General features: G+C 35.6%; 1 protein-coding gene across 3 annotated transcripts in view; it reads right to left on the bottom strand.

Moving 5' to 3' along the window:
• LOC138692145 (zinc finger protein 492-like) overlaps window positions 1-17,559 on the bottom strand; it is a 29,190-nt gene extending 11,631 nt beyond the window's left edge. Inside the window, exons 1-4 of one of the 3 annotated variants that reach the window (XM_069815163.1) lie at window positions 17,478-17,559; window positions 15,075-15,215; window positions 7,975-8,057; window positions 1,758-5,191 (exon numbers count right to left, since the gene is read on the bottom strand). In XM_069815163.1, coding sequence (XP_069671264.1) covers window positions 3,766-5,191; window positions 7,975-8,057; window positions 15,075-15,215; window positions 17,478-17,543 — 1,716 coding nt within the window. In that variant the 5' untranslated portion in view covers window positions 17,544-17,559 and the 3' untranslated portion in view covers window positions 1,758-3,765. Of the gene's footprint in view, window positions 1-1,757; window positions 5,192-7,702; window positions 7,788-7,974; window positions 8,058-15,074; window positions 15,216-17,477 lie in introns of those variants that run through there. The other 2 variants (XM_069815164.1, XR_011330021.1) reach the window with 2 other exon arrangements.
• Window positions 17,560-19,277: the final 1,718 nt, after the last annotated feature.

Here is a 19,277-nt window from a genome sequence, read left to right as displayed (position 1 = left end):
CGGTAATTCATTTCTCTCCCTGCATTCCTATCTCTCTCTTTTCTAGCTCTCTCACTTTCTCTCCCCCACTACTCACAATTTTGAGCCTTCTTGCGGGACAGTTTATTTGCACTTGCAGTCCAGTGTTGTCAATTCAACATGAATACTGTAGCAAGGAGTGGCGGCAAAAATATTTTTAAGCAAGTACATAATAGCATTTTGCGATGAAGACAAACAATCAGGTCAATATCTGTTTCCTATAAATAAGGCAACGAAAAGAGCAGCTGTGATCACAGGTGAGGCTTATTTTATTTCAATTGATTACGTAATAAAATTACTTACTCAACTAATACTAATACAACATGTTATGTAATTTATATAGGCAGGTCAGAGCGCCTAATTAAGAAAATCAGGAGAGAGAGAGTCTGTGCAGGAGATGAAAAGCTAGAATCACCAGGGAGCCTTTAATTTTTGTAGATGATATGGACCGATGCATATTAAGAAGAAAGATACAAGAATTTTATACAGCGCAGAAAGAAGTTCCGACAATAAAGAAATTACTGAAGGTTGCGACAGAAGGAATAATTTCCAAGGTTTGGAGAGAAACACTACGAAAAGTGATTGGAGACATGGGATTTAGGTTTAAAAAATGTAGAAATACAAGATGTATTTTGATTGAAAGAAACTATATTTTAGCATGGATGACCAATTATTTATGACACCGATTGACGGAAGTCTGGCAACATCCCTACTCGACAAGGTTCCATGACCAACAGGAATAGAAGGAAGACGGTTGCCATTGTGAAGTAATACAGCTTTCAAACTAAGCTTGGAGGACTCTATGAATAGCGTCCATTCAGTTGGACCATAGTTCAAATTCAAACATTTCATCAAGCCATTAATTTCGCAGCAAACAAGATTGTTTTTCTTCTAAAAAAAAAAAAAGGGGAAGCAGATCCCTGTGATGTTGTCTGTACTGTGAGACCCTGACATCACGTTCGAGAAGATTCCATTGCTGTAGTCTAGACCCTAGAATTTCTGCCTTCTCCTTTGACAGGTCAAGGTCTCTAATGAGAACACTGAATTCCGCTTGACTCAGTCTGTGCGGTTTATCATCTTTTTTCCTCAAAATCAGGGTCAAGGGATGTGGAAGGCTTGTTGGGTTCCTCTTCTATTTCCACACTGTCTTCATTTTATACTTCAAACACACAATTTTCGTGGCAGTTTTACAAATTTTACACTTTAAAAACACTTCCAAACCAGAAATTCTGCATTAATTACAACAGAAACAAAATGAAATTCACAGTCACAGCAACAATATCTATGTTTGTAATTCACACACAGCTGAAGAATATTTCTGTTTTGTTATTTGACAGGTGTGCCAACTCCCAAAACAAAATATCCCCCAAACTGAAAATTTGACTCTAAAAAATTAAATGTCACTTTATCGCCAAAGCAAGAGCTAATCTGTCATTTTTATGGTGATTTTCGAATTCAGCAGGTGAAAATGCATAAGAATTAGCTATTTTTGAGCCCGAAACATTTTCATTGTTGACCAGTGTTATTTATGACATCTTTTAATGGATGTCTGGCAACATCCCTATTCGACAAGGTTCGTGGCCTGCTCTTTGACGTGGTGGGAGGAAAGCGGATGGAATGGAGTACAGGTGTTAACTTTTTCAAGAACGACGACAGGGCTGAAGGGGCACAGTTCCGATGGTTTGACAATATCTGTGTGGACCCGTACAAGTTTATTTAAACGTCTGAATTGTGAGATATGCGAACTGAACCCTAATTCATTCTCAGCCTCGGTAATTCATTTCTCTCCCTGCATTCCTATCTCTCTCTTTTCTAGCTCTCTCACTTTCTCTCCCCCACTACTCACAATTTTGAGCCTTCTTGCGGGACAGTTTATTTGCACTTGCAGTCCAGTGTTGTCAATTCAACATGAATACTGTAGCAAGGAGTGGCGGCAAAAATATTTTTAAGCAAGTACATAATAGCATTTTGCGATGAAGACAAACAATCAGGTCAATATCTGTTTCCTATAAATAAGGCAACGAAAAGAGCAGCTGTGATCACAGGTGAGGCTTATTTTATTTCAATTGATTACGTAATAAAATTACTTACTCAACTAATACTAATACAACATGTTATGTAATTTATATAGGCAGGTCAGAGCGCCTAATTAAGAAAATCAGGAGAGAGAGAGTCTGTGCAGGAGATGAAAAGCTAGAATCACCAGGGAGCCTTTAATTTTTGTAGATGATATGGACCGATGCATATTAAGAAGAAAGATACAAGAATTTTATACAGCGCAGAAAGAAGTTCCGACAATAAAGAAATTACTGAAGGTTGCGACAGAAGGAATAATTTCCAAGGTTTGGAGAGAAACACTACGAAAAGTGATTGGAGACATGGGATTTAGGTTTAAAAAATGTAGAAATACAAGATGTATTTTGATTGAAAGAAACTATATTTTAGCATGGATGACCAATTATTTATGACACCGATTGACGGAAGTCTGGCAACATCCCTACTCGACAAGGTTCCATGACCAACAGGAATAGAAGGAAGACGGTTGCCATTGTGAAGTAATACAGCTTTCAAACTAAGCTTGGAGGACTCTATGAATAGCGTCCATTCAGTTGGACCATAGTTCAAATTCAAACATTTCATCAAGCCATTAATTTCGCAGCAAACAAGATTGTTTTTCTTCTAAAAAAAAAAAAAGGGGAAGCAGATCCCTGTGATGTTGTCTGTACTGTGAGACCCTGACATCACGTTCGAGAAGATTCCATTGCTGTAGTCTAGACCCTAGAATTTCTGCCTTCTCCTTTGACAGGTCAAGGTCTCTAATGAGAACACTGAATTCCGCTTGACTCAGTCTGTGCGGTTTATCATCTTTTTTCCTCAAAATCAGGGTCAAGGGATGTGGAAGGCTTGTTGGGTTCCTCTTCTATTTCCACACTGTCTTCATTTTATACTTCAAACACACAATTTTCGTGGCAGTTTTACAAATTTTACACTTTAAAAACACTTCCAAACCAGAAATTCTGCATTAATTACAACAGAAACAAAATGAAATTCACAGTCACAGCAACAATATCTATGTTTGTAATTCACACACAGCTGAAGAATATTTCTGTTTTGTTATTTGACAGGTGTGCCAACTCCCAAAACAAAATATCCCCCAAACTGAAAATTTGACTCTAAAAAATTAAATGTCACTTTATCGCCAAAGCAAGAGCTAATCTGTCATTTTTATGGTGATTTTCGAATTCAGCAGGTGAAAATGCATAAGAATTAGCTATTTTTGAGCCCGAAACATTTTCATTGTTGACCAGTGTTATTTATGACATCTTTTAATGGATGTCTGGCAACATCCCTATTCGACAAGGTTCGTGGCCTGCTCTTTGACGTGGTGGGAGGAAAGCGGATGGAATGGAGTACAGGTGTTAACTTTTTCAAGAACGACGACAGGGCTGAAGGGGCACAGTTCCGATGGTTTGACAATATCTGTGTGGACCCGTACAAGTTTATTTAAACGTCTGAATTGTGAGAAACACTTTCCACATATATGGCATTTCAATGGGCTTTCCCCTGTGTTTGCGTGCAAGTATAATGTAAATTACACCTTCCTGAGAAACATTTTCAATACACTTCGAATTTTAATGGTCTTTAACCTGTGTGAAAACGTACGTTTCCTTACGTCTCGCCAATCTGGGAAACACTTTCCACACAGATGGAATATAAGCGGTATTTGCTGTGTTTGCGTACATATGTTCAAATTAGACGTTGAAAATCACTTTGGATACATATCGCATTAGAATGGGCTTCGCCATTGCAAATTCGTGCATGTCTGGTTAAGTTATACAATGATGAGAAACATTTACCACACACCTCGCATTTGAATGGCTTTTCGCCCGTGTGTACGCGTACATGTTGCTTAAGAACTCCAGACTGCGTGAAACATTTTCCACACATATCACATTTGAACGGCCTTTCGCCTGTGTGTTTGCGTGCATGGCTGTTTAAGTGATGCACTGATGTGAAATATTTTCCACATGCTTCGCATTTGAAAGGCTTATCGCCCGTGTGAACGCGCACATGTTTATTAAGATCTCCTAATTGCACGAAACACTTTCCACACATACTGCATTTGAATGGCCTTTCTTCTGAGTGTCTGCGAGCGTGTATTTTTAAATTAGACGCTTGTGCGAAAGATTTTCCACACACCTCGCATTTGAATTGTTTTTCTCCTGTGTGCATTTGTCCATGTCTCTTCAGAGCACCAAATCGTGAAAAACATTTCGAACACAACTCGCATCTAAATGGCTTTTCGCCAGTGTGAATGCGAGCATGTGTGTTTAACTGAGACGATGATAAGAAACACTTTCCACACACATCGCATTTGAATGGCTTTTCACCTGTGTGAATGAGAGAATGTGTCTTTAAATGAGACGAAGATAAGAAAAACTTTCCACAAACATTGCAATTGAATGGTGTTTCACCTGAGTGAAGACGATTATGTGTACTTAAATTTGAAGATGCTGAGAAACACTTTCCACACACCTCGCATTTGAATGGCTTTTCGTGTGTGTGAATGCGAGCATGTGCTTTTAAATGTGATGATGATGACAAACATTTTCCACAAACCTTGCATTGGAATGGTCTTTCACCTGTGTGACTGCGAGAATGTGATTTTAAATTTGACGATGATAAGAAAAACTTTCCACACACATTGCAATTGAATGGTCTATCACCTGTGTGAATACGAGAATGTGTTTTTAAATTTGACGACTCTGAGAAACACTTTCCACACAGCTCGCATTTGAATGGCTTTTCGTCTCTGTGAATGCGAGCATGTGTGTTTAAATATGACGATGATGAGTAATATTTTCCACACACCTTGCATTGAAATGCTCTTTCACCTGTGTGAATACCAGAATGTCTTTTTAAATTTGACGATTTTGAGAAACACTTTCCACAGACATTGCATGTGAATGACTTCTTTATTGAGTGCTTATCATGATGAATTTTCAGTGCTTGCGATGTAGAAAATACTTCGTTGCATATATTACATTTGATAGAACTATGGCTTATTTCGCCAACGTTTGAACAGTGTGGTACATAACTACCACAATGTGTCAAATTGTATTCTTCACGATCAATGTCTTGTAACTCACTATACTCACTTTGATCCACAGTGCTGAAATGAATATAGAAACTAATCAGTCTGCAGTATAATCAATGTGATGAGATGGAAATATATTAGTCATTACATGACACAGTTATCAATGGTAAGGACAAGGCATCTGCAACTAAACTTAACAATATGGCTATTCAAGGATTCCAAGAAATTGGAGTGCACATTAATATGTGCAAGTCAACATGCATAAACATTGTGAAAGGAAAGCTCCAACGAAGGGAAATGCATACATTCAACGGAGATATTAAAGCACTTTCACCAGGTGCTATCCAACGAACAGATCTTATTTTAGTAGGTTATTTTACGACGCTTTATCAACAGCTTAGGTTCACCGCTGAAAATTAAGCGGCTGAATAAGTCATCGTCGTCTGCTACGAGTTTTCTTGCTAGCTACAACAACAGGCAGCAAAGGTGTATGTTGGATAGGAAGTGCTGGAGTAAGGGACAGATGTTTCGTGACATGGTCACCAAGGTCAACCGATATGACTGCATGTGACTTTTTTCTATGGTGCTATCTAAAGGACCGTGTGTTTGTACCGCCTTTGCCACGTAATTTAGAGGAACTAAAAACCAGAATTCGAGAAGCTGCCGCCACGGTCACTGAGGATATGTTGAAAAGGGTATGGGAAGAGTTTGATTATCGTTTGGACATCTGCCGAGTCACTCGTGGTTCACACATTGAATGTCTGTAAGGTGTAAAACGATCTTTGAGAGTTTGACTTTAAACTGACGTGTGTTTGAAAGTGATATAATTAGTAGTTTTTGTGTAATAAAATATTGAAAGTGTTACCGGACTTCTGATATGCCCTGTATATCAAAACACAATGTCTCAAAGTTTGTTGGACAATATAATTTCTCTTCATTCGAAAGTTCAATTTACTGAAGAAGATGAAATAGATAATAAATAAAACAGATTGCTCTTGACTGCCACAGGCTACAAAATAAAATAAATAAAATAATCTTGTTGAAATTCTAAAGCAAGTCCTATGAAATAGACGTTGTAATTTCGAAACAGATCTCAAAGACGACTGGAAATTCACAATATTCTGTGGTTTTATTCAGTTCAAGACGAAGACCCATCCGTTTTTGTCACTTAAGACACTGTTCTCTGTTTCATAATCAAAAAAGCCATGTCAGATAAATTTACCTGCACTTCATAATATGAAAATCTGCAGTGAAGTATGAGCACAGACACAAAAAGCTGCAGCTAGTTGCTGCTGAAAAAAGTAACTCAACCTTTAAGTACAGAAGTACAGACTGGCAAAACTTGTCACGGCTTTCGCAGCAGTCGAATTGTGCAGCACGAAAAACAGACGACTAGCAAAATGCACAGCGATTGCAGCCGCAGTATAAATGTTGCCAGTCAAAGTAGTGACGTAATTGTACCCCAAAAGAGATCATGGTTCTCGAATGACAGCAGAATAATAAAGCAGCAGATATAGTACGAGTTGTACTGTGTTGCTTTTATGGTAATGATAATTTTAGTGGATCTTATTTCCGTACCAAGATATATTGAAGCGTTAATAAGGTTAACCACAAAAATATAGTAGATAAAAATAGTATCACATATGACAAAATTTATTTCATACGTCTTCATTAAGGTATATGTACACCTTTAAATACAAAAATTTTCTTTTGTATAATTTTGCTCTGTACAATTTTTATACAATTGAGAATGGTACCATAGAGAGAATGAAGTGAACAGATCCCTTGAAATTATGTCTAAATTGTTTTTAAAAATTATTTGGTTTATAATTTTGACATGCAGTTTTTAAGATAGAGCCACAGTTTTTTCACTGTTTTATAGCTAAAACCATTCTTTAGTGCCTGACATAAAGCTATATTTCATTCTTATTTACATTAATTAAATATTACCATTTATGTAACTTACAATAATATTTTATGTTGCATAAATCATGTAAAAAAATCCATAGATAATTATTATTTATATTAATGTTATTTTACTCATTGTAAGGCACTGAGGGAAATTTCAAGCTTCAAAATGACACCAATATCTTCTAGGTATCACCATATTTGACTGAGATATCATGTTTGAAAGAATTAAATATTCTAAAATTACTATTTACAGGAAATAAGCCACAAACTTTCAGAGCCTAGAAGACTCCTCATCATATGTCATCCTTTAAGCAGCTTCATGTCGGCCCAGTTTCAGCTTCTTTCTGCCTCTGAAATACCTCCGCCTTGTTTTAACTTCAGGTGTTGAATTTTTTTTTTTTTTTTTTTTTGGCATTTTTGTCCCTATTTCCATTGATGCAACAAATCCTGCGATGGTGTTTGTATCAGGGTTTATGCCCATCCTCCTCAGAATTATAATTTCTACTTTTGAACTCTTATTAAAATGACGTACAACATCATTGACGCACAAATTTAGAGTTTTATGACTAACAGTAAAAGATTATAAATTAGTTTTTTTTCAATCTAATGATCATGCCCTGATATCTATACATCTATTTCGGGACTAGAAAGAAGTTTATTTTGCAAGCAATGCTGGACGAGGAGATTGACTGCTATGAAGATCACTCCAAAGGTAAGTGACCGTGGTTAATGACGCAGCATTTTGGAATATGGGACTTATCTGAAAAACCATAAGGCATAAATCGAAAATTCTTATATCAAATTAAAGAGGAGAAAATTCTCTATTAAAATAGTTATAATTTGAAAATTCTAATTTTTCATCATTTTTTTGCATTTTGTGGGTGTACATATACCTGAAATGAAGTACAGAAACAATGGAAGAAGCAAAACAAACACAATGTACTTACCTGTCAGTCAAAGCTTCATTCTCGTCTGAAGATAAGTGTTCTATCTCTGCCTGATGAACTGTGTCCTCATCCAAAAAATCTTCCTGAAAAGGTGAGTAAATAATGAAGAGAGATTTAACAGACCATATCAGTCATTGATTTCCTAAATCATACACCTCACTATTTAAATCCAGTGAATCCAATTTAACTTTTCGATAAGGCTATATTGACTTTTACACAAAATCCAATTGCTTGCCTCGATCTCCATTGATTTACGGCCTTCATATATCCTTGTTTAAATTCAGGATATTTGCTTTTATTGCAACCCGTGGAAACCAAGTTTTAACATCGAAAATATGTGCTTATCATGTATAAATAGTCTGCAAAAAAGTAACGAGAAATTGCAACAACATTTGAAGTAAAGAACCAGTAAAGAGATTATATATTGGAACATTAATATCGTCGTTGTTCCTGCAATAACTCCTATGTGCAAAATATATAATTTTTCAGTAGGAAGAAAAAACACATTTATTCATCCTATGGCAGCCGTACATAGGAGACTGTGAATTCTTACATTATCGAAACAAAGAAATATAATTACATACAGGAGATTTTTATTATTTGCAGTATCACTATTTAAGATATTTAAAAGAGCAAAAATCTGAAAATCGATAAATATGTCACATAGGAGTTATTGCAGGAACAACGACGATATATTTCGCTGTTGAAAATTTTATTTTCTCGAAATGCAGGCTCTCTAACAGAACATAAGAGCAGAAAGTAAAGGTATTGCAAAATTAACTTCTAGTTCTGATTGTTCCCGTGTATTCAGAAGATTTATAACGTGGAATTTGTCATTGTGCAAGCTTGTAAAACAATTGATCAGGCCAGTTTCGTCACAAACAACCAAGGTCATGGGCTTCACGGTCATTTTTCCCTAGGAAGTTTTCACTGGACATAATTTCCCGGATCTTCTTCCCTAAAACCACTTTACACAATTGTTTTGCCCTAAACATATTTTCCTCGTTATGTCGAAAACCAATAAAAATTACGGTACTGTACTTTACTTTCACTAAAATTTATTAACAAACATAAAAAGTTTTAATATTCTTTATAGTATGAAATTACTCAGCGTCCTTAAATATTCTAAAATCCTGTCTTCCTCCTCATAAGTATTATAATCAGAAAGATTAGAACGTATTCTTTGCTGTACTTGTAGCCACTTCCTTTTCCGTTTTCCTGTTACTAGCTCTGCACTATATATTGACTACATCCCAACTCAAGCTACTAGCAACAGGCAATTATAATGAACTAAGTAACTAAAAAAAACTAACTTACTGGCTTTTAAGGAACCCGGAGGTTCATCGCCGCCCCCACATAAGCCCGTCATTGGTCCCTATCCTGAGCAAGATTAATCCATTCTCTATCATCATATCCCCCATTAACTTATTTTATGTCATATTTAAGTTATTTTATATTTTTGTTTTCATATTTTCCGATAATGGTATATCTATAATGTGATAAGTTGAGCTATATATAATCATAATTTTCCTTACTGTGTGTTCTTAAAAATATTGTATTCATTGTACGCTTTGTGTTGCACTATTTTATTCCTACTACTATTAGTATTATTAGTATTATTACTATTATTATTATTATTATCATTAATTGTATTATTTTTTTATACTTTGTACATACGTCTCATTTATTTTGATCTACTGTTCACATTTTATTATGCTTTTTTTCTTTATTTCTGTATGTTATATATTATGCATGATTTCTACTTATTTTGTTTACATTTTATTATTATTATCTTATTCAGTTTTGTGAGTAAAAATGTAGTGTACTTTGTAAATTTGTAGTGTTTTTTGTAACGTTTTTACTCCTGGTTGAGTGTTAGAGAAGGCCGTATGGCCTTAACTCTGCCAGGTAAAATAAATCATTATTATTATTATTATATCCCACCTCCCTCAAATCCATTTTAATATTATGTTCCCATCTATGTCTCGGTCTCCCTAAAGGTCTTTTTCCCTTCGGGTTCCCAACTAACAATTTATATGCATTTCTGGATTCGCCCATACGTGCTACATGCCCTGCCCATCTCAAACGTCTGGATTTAATGTTCCTAATTATATCAGATGAATACAATGCGTGCAGTTCTATTTTGTGTAACTTTCTTCATTCACCTGTAACTTCATCCCTCTTAGCCCCAAATATTTTCCTAACCACCTTATTCTCAAACACCCTTAAGCTATGTTCCTCTCTCAAAGTGAGAGTCCAAGTTTCACAACCTTAAAGAACAACCGGTAATATAACTGTTTTATAAATTCTAACTTTCAGATTTTACGACAGCATTAACATTCCAATCTCAAAACCGTATTCCCTTGCTGTGGTCGTGCCAGAGAATCAGTCCTATCCCGAGGCTTATTTGAAGGATTCCTAAAAAGCTGTGTTTTACGGTGATGGGTTGTTAGACTTTCGCCCAACCCCCAAGCTGGAGGAACACCCCTCATCGGCTGTCCGCGACTGCTTATTTAATATATTCACAGCTACCCTCCATATCTGGAGGCCGTCTCCTCGATCCGCAACCTGAGGACGCGCCACGCCGATTTATATTGAACACCGATCAAAATATCCCTCATTTTTCATGAAAAATAAGAACTGAATAGATTACAGTGGACTTTATGTTGTCAGCAAACAGCTGGATACGTTAAGAAGATTGATTGATAACTGTTAGTCCCAGAGATAGTTTGGTTAACAACTGTTTATGTGTGGCTTTGTTCTTTTTGAATCTCTGCGAGAGCTACATATAAGGAAGGGTGATGCTTGCCCACAACTGTTTGTGTCATGATTCAGAAACGTGATTCGTGCGATGTTGACCATGAATTGTTGCATGATAACAATTCCACTGTTCTGGAGAGTATCTCGGTTGGACATGACGTCTTCTTCCTCTTCTTGGGTACCGAAGATGAATGGGCTATTCTATATGAAATCGATCAGTAAAAAACCTCGCATTTTTTTTATACTCTAACTTTTTCCCTATTTATACATGGTGCTGAGGGGATTGCATTTTCAAAAATATACTATCGAAAGTCAAACGGTTTTCGTATTGTAGAGCGACAAATTTAGCGTATTATAAAAACAAGCCTCTTTCAGCGCTCAGAACTCTGGAACCATTTACTGCAGAACATTGAACGAGAGCTTATTTTGAAGCTGACATTTGGTAGGTTACGTTAAGAAGTAATCCTTATTTTTATTGTACACAGAGAGACAGATAATCTGATTTTACTTACTTTTAGGCCTTTTACCAATTTGTAAAAATGTAAAAAATATTGAGAAAAAACCTTGCATTATTAAGAGGGATTCGGCATTCTTTGCTTAGTGGTACGGCAATAAGTTTCAAGGGTATTAAATAAATTATTTTCACACGCCTGGACTTGAACGGCGCAGTACCGCAGAGAGCTGAAGATAAGCGAGCGTTGGGCGTCATTTTACTCCTGTGTTTATGAAAACTTGTGATAAAGCTAGCCCAGCCATGGCTGCTAGACGACACATCACGTGTTTGTCTCCTGGCCTTGCTTGTCTCGGCTAAGCCCCCTTCTCACACTCAGCTGGTTAGTTCACGCGCGTACTATTTATTTTCTTTATTTGATATTTTCAATTCTTTCTTATCAACATACCTTCAGTAAAAAATATGTGTTTATTTGCACTTCCAATGTGGAATCTAACTATGTATTTTTTAAATATTTTTTCCTAGCCAAAGGCGTCTTAATGAAGAAAAATCTAAATTTCTCCATTTCATAAAAAGTAAGAAAAACTGTTTACAAGCCAATATAAACTTTAATTTCTCAGAATCAAAATAAACCATGATTTTGATCATTGGGTGAAAGGGTTTCGGAGCTACAACAGTTTAAAGTTGTTAATTTTATGAAAATACGATAAATTTAAATATTTTTTAATTTAAACACTATGAAGTTCTGATGCCTCAAACTTTGCACAAAGCACTGTATCACAGTTCTCTACGTAGAAAAAAAGTTTCATTGTATTTAGAAATTGTATGGTCAATTTTCTCTATATTTCGGTCGATTTGAGATGGAATAGCTCGTATGTAGTTTTGAAGTACGCTGCAATTTCATTAAGTTCTTCAGGTAATTACTCAATTATTTGAAGCATCTAAAACATCTTCAATCGGTATGAACATTGAATGCATTCTGTTCTTAATGATCTGTCATTAGGAGCATTGTAAATGGCTTGTAATCGTTCGCTTTGTATTTTAAGGAACACTCACTGGCATAAGTGGAAAAAGCAGCAATAGATTTGGTATTAGAAAAAACTGTAAGTGCGGAGTTTATAATGGCAAAATCAAAATCAAACATAATTCTGGCTGGGGAGAGGGTAAACTGCATTCCAAACCTTTCAACTGCACGTCTTGCTGCCTGGAAAACCTTTAAATATGCAATTTGATTTTTTTACGACAGAAGAGAGTAAATAAACGGGAAAGGAATTGTAAGATTGTCATTCCTTGTGGATACCATCCCTAAAATACTGAAAATTTGTGTAAATATGTTTGGAACGGTTTCAAACGTACGTCAACGTATAAAGTCCCCGATTTGAAGAAGAATCTCCAAACTTCTTGTTTTTTTTAGTAGGTTATTTTACGACGCTTTATCAACATCTAGGTTATTTAGCGTCTGAATGAGATTAAGGTGATAATGCTGGTGAAATGAGTTCGGGGTCCAACAGCGAAAGTTACCCAGCATTTGCTCATATTGGGTTGAGGGAAACCCCCGGAATAAACCTCAACCAGGTAACTTGACCCAACAGGGAATCGAACCCGGGCCACCTGGTTTCGCGGGTAGAAACACTAGCTGTTACTCCATAGGTGTGGATTTCTTGTTCCAAACACCAAAACTCGCTGATTGTCAGGTTCAAAATCTTCATCTTCAAAGGAATCATAGTTCTATATTAAAAAAGTATCTCCGTTCAATGTTTTCTTATATCTTTCGAGTAATTCCCTAAATCACTCTATGTTTTTGGTTCAGGTACTTGATCCCTCCTACGCTCTAAGAGTCCTTTTTAAGTTTTCACTTCCTGGTAAATGACATAAAACGCCACATGCAACTCTCGGTGATTCCATTCGAGTCAATTGTGATGGAGTTACCTCGGGATATTCCTTAGCTGTACCCTTCAAACGATGGCAAGTTCTCCCTGAACTTTCTCATGATCACGTGCAAAGGCATGATTTCCCTCTTTAAGTGTAATAATTGCATTCCCAGAGCTATTGGTTACGTTAATTATTGTTTCACATTCCGGTTTCTTGTAACATGTCCAATACTCATTCACCTCTCTAGAATGTCTCCTGTGATATACAGTACGTGCCCACCCCAATATGATGTTATAATTTGAGAAACGTTAGGCATTTTATTTCATAATTTATAAGAGCGTTTGATATTCCACTTGAAAAGTTTTAACTGCTTACAACTGTTTCCATGGAGAGAAATGTAAATGTTATAAAATTGTATGAATTATTTGAGGGGATAAACGGGACAAGAGACAAAAGTTTTTTGCGGAAAAAAAAAACTGCTAGAAAAAGAAAGTATTAGGGAATAATTGTTGTAGGGGAAAATGACATAGGGAGAAAACATTTTAGGGAAAAACTCCTTGAGAAAAATGACCAGGAACGATGTTATGGAGATCCAATTTCGTAGGAATCGATATGAATGCCGATTTTGTAACTGCAAGTTCAGAACAATATAAAATATCTGGATATGTAACATGCGCTGTGAAACAAGTTGAGATATTATTATTATTATTATTATTATTATTATTATTATATTATTATTATTATTAGTACTATAATAAATTATAATAATTATTATTACTACCATATTTATTATTATTATTACTATTATTATTATTATTACTATTATTATTATTATTATTATTATTATTATTATTATTATTATTATTATTATTTTCCAATAAACTTACTTTTTAACAAAGTTAGAGGACTTCCAAATCTTTTGCGAGTTTTGTATAAGCCTTTACATTTGTTTGAACCCATCATTCAATGTCTGGCATAGTAATTGCTAGATCTAAAAGAAAAAAAATAAAATAAAATAAAATTCGTAAACTTAAAATGAAATCTGTTTTCAGGCACAAGTATTTCCAGTGCATTCGAGATAATTCTCTGTTCCCTGCAAGAAATACAGCCTGTCTCCGAGGTGGTGTTACAAACTTTCAGGGATGATGGCGAAGGGCAAATGCATCAATTTGAGATAAGGAACCATGGTCCGGAAATGACTGAGTCGAAAGTTATATGCAAAAATAGTTGTGTGGAAATGGAATTGTAATTTGGCACCACGTGCCCTCCTTCCCTTACCCTTTGGAACAGTCATGGAAAGATGGTATGGGCGAGATGTCTCCTATGTGGGTACTTGTCCCGATACAATCTGTGAGCTTGTCTACTGTTCCCATTGGCTCATCCGTATTCGAAAATCAGGACTGCTTATTCCGCTCTCGTGTACTCCTTCATTTCACTAGGACTGATCGACTGGACACTGCAACTTGTACACATACACTGCTGTCTACAGACGTGCATATCAGGACCGACCATGTCCATTACACATTAAGCCATCTGCATTCCTTTACTGTAATTTCCTGTCTCCACCCCTCAGACAGCGCACTGAATGGAATACTGTAAGTAGACAACGTAAACAACGTCACATGAATGCAGTATGTGTAAGATGTACAGATAAATACACATAAATAAGGTGTACAGAGGAATAAAATTATTTAATTTCCACACATCTATTTTTGCTTGTAACTTTCGACTCGGTTATTTCCGGACCAGGGATCCTTACCTCAAATTGATACGCGAGTCCTTAGCCATCATCCCTGAAAGTTTGTAACACCAAGTCGGAAACACCCTGTATAACTGCGAATTATTATTATTATTATTATTATTATTATTATTATTATTATTATTATTTTATTGCAAATCTAAAATGAAAACTGGCCAATTTGTGAACGTAATTGTTAATGGAAAACAGTTAAAACAATTCGACACTATTAAACAGTCTAATATATAATAAAATGTACACTGCCAGTGAACCACTTACATCAACTTCAGATTTCACCGCATGAAAGGTAAAAGGGAGTGGTGTGGTGTCTTCAACCTTTATCTCTGATTTGATAAAGTAACTCTCATCCACGCATTCTGGCTTCATGCTGGATACTTCTAGATGCGATAAATGCTGGGCCTACAGGACAAAAATACATAATGAATAATCTATTAGTTATTTTATGCTCGACCATGCCGAAATGTACTAATTATACACCTGGCAGCAGCCCTTTAATGGAACTCATTAAAGTACACCTAATCATTAAAGTTCAGGTGTTCCACCAATCAGAAAATACCATTGTAGCAATATGAAAGCGCAAGTATCGATTATTCTCGGATATGCAATCGAAAGACAACTAGCGCGAGATTAGACAAAGTAAAAATGGCGGACACTAGTGATAACGAGCTGCAACTAACACCGCCGGAAATTTCGGCAAAAGCACTCGATGTGACTAATAGCTTATTAACTTATGATCAAGTCTAAAAAGTCGTATGAAACTTGACTATAATGGTAATTAAGACGCTCCTACGAAAATTATGAAACTCGCATGCGCTCGTTTCATAAACATACTCGCGTCTTAATTATTACCATTATAGGCTCGTTGCATAATGTACTATTAAAGATGACGTTACGTGAAACAGTCGCCAATCTGCTTCTGCATGGCAATCATTGACTAACAAATGCACGTCACTAACAGATGCAGATTTAAAAACAATGTACGTTAAGCTTTTCCACATATTTAATAAAAGTCACAGTTTTACTAGTCAATAAGTCGTAGCATGTACTCCACAAATACTAATCAAGTGAGTGAGAAAATGTTACAGTTGTAGGACATCGGAAAGCTCCTGCCCTGAATACAATTATGTCTTACAAATTATAATTCAGAATAAAATGTTGGTAATTTCCTAGAAGATGGGCAAAATCCAACATGGCTGACGAAATATACCAAAAACGTTCTGCCAATTATGAAGTTCACATACCACCAAACATAATAAAATCAAAGACGGAAAATCAAACATATATTTATATTTTTAAAGAAGAATAAGCCCTTAATTTTCCAACTTCGATTTTTTTGGTGTTTAGTGGCATTTGAACTTCATAGTTGGCAGTACTTTTCTGGCAGTTTTCGTCCGCACTTTACTCCCACAAATCACTAAAACACACACACACAAAAAACATAATAATTCATCACCTTTTCAAACAAAATTCAATCTTCATTGACGTCTCCAACGACAACCACTTCACTTCCAGTATATGACACAGGCTTCAAGGCAATCTAAACTTAAAAAATGCAGGCAGAAAAGAACTAAACCAACACTTTGTCGTACAGTCAAGTTCGCGTAATTAAACCATGTATTTACACAAAATGAAATTTTCTTCGAACACTTATTAGGTCTTAACTTACATGGAAAGTTCAGTAAATAATTCCTTGAAACCACAGAAACACAGTTTCCTCCTCATCAATCGTTACAATTCTTATTCACCAGCGAAAGAACTGAACCAAAATCGACACAAATATAATACTCTGTTTATGTTCACACATCTGTCACGAAGATTATAAAATGACAAACTTTCAAAAGCTTCAGTATCAGACACAATACAACACCATTCACGTCAAACAACCAAGAACAACTGACAAAGTCATTACCTATTCAAAATTACGAAAATTCTAAAACAAATGACGACTATGATTAATCAAATCGAAAGCAAATCACAAAAATCATAAAATGACAAACTTTCAATAGCTTTAGCCATCAGACACAACATAGGCTAACACCACTCACGTCAAACAACCAAGAACAACTGACAACGTCATTACCATTCAAAATTACGAAAATTCTAAGTTAAATGACAATTATAAACAATCAAATCGAAAGAAAATCACGACGAAACCTAGTATAAAAACTAGACCTAACATAAAAGTCACTAAAAAATCACTACTAACATTTAATTCTAAAATAAAAACGTTGGTAATACTTACTGCATAGAACCAGATTCTCGTCTTCTCTGAAATTATCGAAATTTTATAGGTACAGAGTAAAATCTCTCTCACATAAAATTCAAGGTTAATCTAAGTTTCATATGAAGGTACCGAAAAGAAAGCTAGTTGAGCTGTGCAATATGGTTTTGGGAGCGGATAGAATTAATAACTGTGGCTCTGCATTACTCACTCAAGATGCAAGGTGAGCAGAGGTCAAACAGACTAGCTGAATTTCGTGTGAACATTTCTTCCCATTGGGAGAATAGAATCAATGCCAGACCAATACATAACGCTGTATACCACGAAACAATAACAAGGAATATTAATTTATTCTACTACATATAAAGCGTGAAATGAATGCTTTTCTCCACTGTTCGACAAGCACACGAAGAAGTATATAGTAATACTTTTATGTTTACCTGTGATGAAGCCCTATTCTCTTCCATTTTGTGTGCTTTATCGTGCGGATCATCCTCAGGTTCCATCTTGGTTAAATGCAGCACAACTGAAAGAAGAGGTTATTTATTTATTTCTTTATTTATTTAGGCTATTCTGGTAGAGTCAAGGCCATGAGGCCTTCTCTTCTACACTACCATAAGTAAAATTCATATTGAAACAATGACAAAAATAGGAAAGTCATACTTAAATATAATAGTACATTTTGCAACGAGCCTATAATGGTAGTAATTAAGACGAGCGCAAGCGAGTTTCATAATTTTCATACGAGCATCTTAATTACTATTACAGTCAAGTTTCATACGACTTTTTATGCTCGACCATATTCCTAACTTCAAATTATTCATAAGTATTCGTGTTATTCTTATCTGACTGAGGAGCGGTACTGACCTTGTGCAATACCTCGTAAATTGTGAGATGTGCGCAGACGCGAAAGTATTGATTTTTCCGAGAAACAAATGTCGACATTGACCTTGATATAATCTAGAGAGTTGTCTTTCGATTGCATAACCGAGAATAATCGATACTTGTGCTTTCATATTGATACAATGGTATTTTCTGAGTGGTGGAACACCTGTACTTTAATGAATAGGTGTACTTTAATGAGGTCCATTAAAGGGCTGGTACCAGGATGTATAATTACTACATTTCGGCATGGTCGAGCATAAAAATAATTTTCATGCACATTAACAAACTTACATGGGCTATAATGAAATATTAACTAAACATGATACATAATTGAGTTATTTACAATTCATATCCTAATTCTACTTTATGATAGGCCTAAATGACAATTTATATACACACAGAATAACCTATAAAAATCGGCTAACAGTGACAAATAAAGTTCACGTAAAAGTATGTAATTCTTAATATAAATTGATTAACTGTTCGGCAATCCCTGACTTCACGAGGTAAGGAGTTCCATAGGCGACAAATGGACAATGTGAAAGAGTATTAATAGAAAAAGGTACGATGACGAGGAATGGATAATAAGTGTTCGTGTAGGCTTCCGTGGCTGGTGTACATGGTCTGTGGATAAGCTTCGGGGCTTCTACCGCGTTGTCTTGATGTTGGTGGCCTTTATAGTGATAATTGCGTTTATATTGTACAATAAAAATTGAAATGTGTCGCAGCTGGGATAAAATGTTCTAAAGAGATTTCCAGCGCCACAATCCCAGTGATAAACGTGTGAATATTCGTTAGGAGTCCGTTGGAAGTGGCAGTAGAGTAATAAAACTTGACCAGTAACTTTAAGAACTATAACTCTCTTCACTACATACGAGTACTCTACATGTCTCCACTTATTATTACTATTTGGGAGAAGCAATCCTCCCATATGAACGAAGAGGGATATAGCGGAAAATTCCACCCGCTAGTAGGCTATACCCACTATTAACAAATCAATGTAGAACATCAGTTTAAATATCGGATGATACCGTTGTTTGTTGTTGTTTGGTCAATTGTCAGAAGACAGGTTGGAATTTCATAAATTACATAAATAACGTATCAATCATTAGGCAACTAAGTAAAGAGATAAACGGGTGGGTTGGCCAGTTCGTTTACCCCTCGTTTAATATTAGTGTTCCACAAACTAAAACGTACCACCAGAGATAATAGTGAAACAGATGTAATTAAAACAGAAGTATGGTTATATTCGAGACAGAAGTTTATGTTGACTTATACGTACATGTTAGAGGTAAAAGTTGGTAAAAGTCTTCCACAATTGCAAAACCAGATAAACAAATATTGAACTATCCACC

This window comes from Periplaneta americana, chromosome 16 (genome assembly GCF_040183065.1).
Source record: "Periplaneta americana isolate PAMFEO1 chromosome 16, P.americana_PAMFEO1_priV1, whole genome shotgun sequence".
Lineage (NCBI taxonomy): Eukaryota > Metazoa > Arthropoda > Insecta > Blattodea > Blattidae > Periplaneta > Periplaneta americana.
The sequence above is the reverse complement of the archived record's forward strand: the minus strand, read 5'-3'. Positions and strand labels throughout refer to the sequence as shown.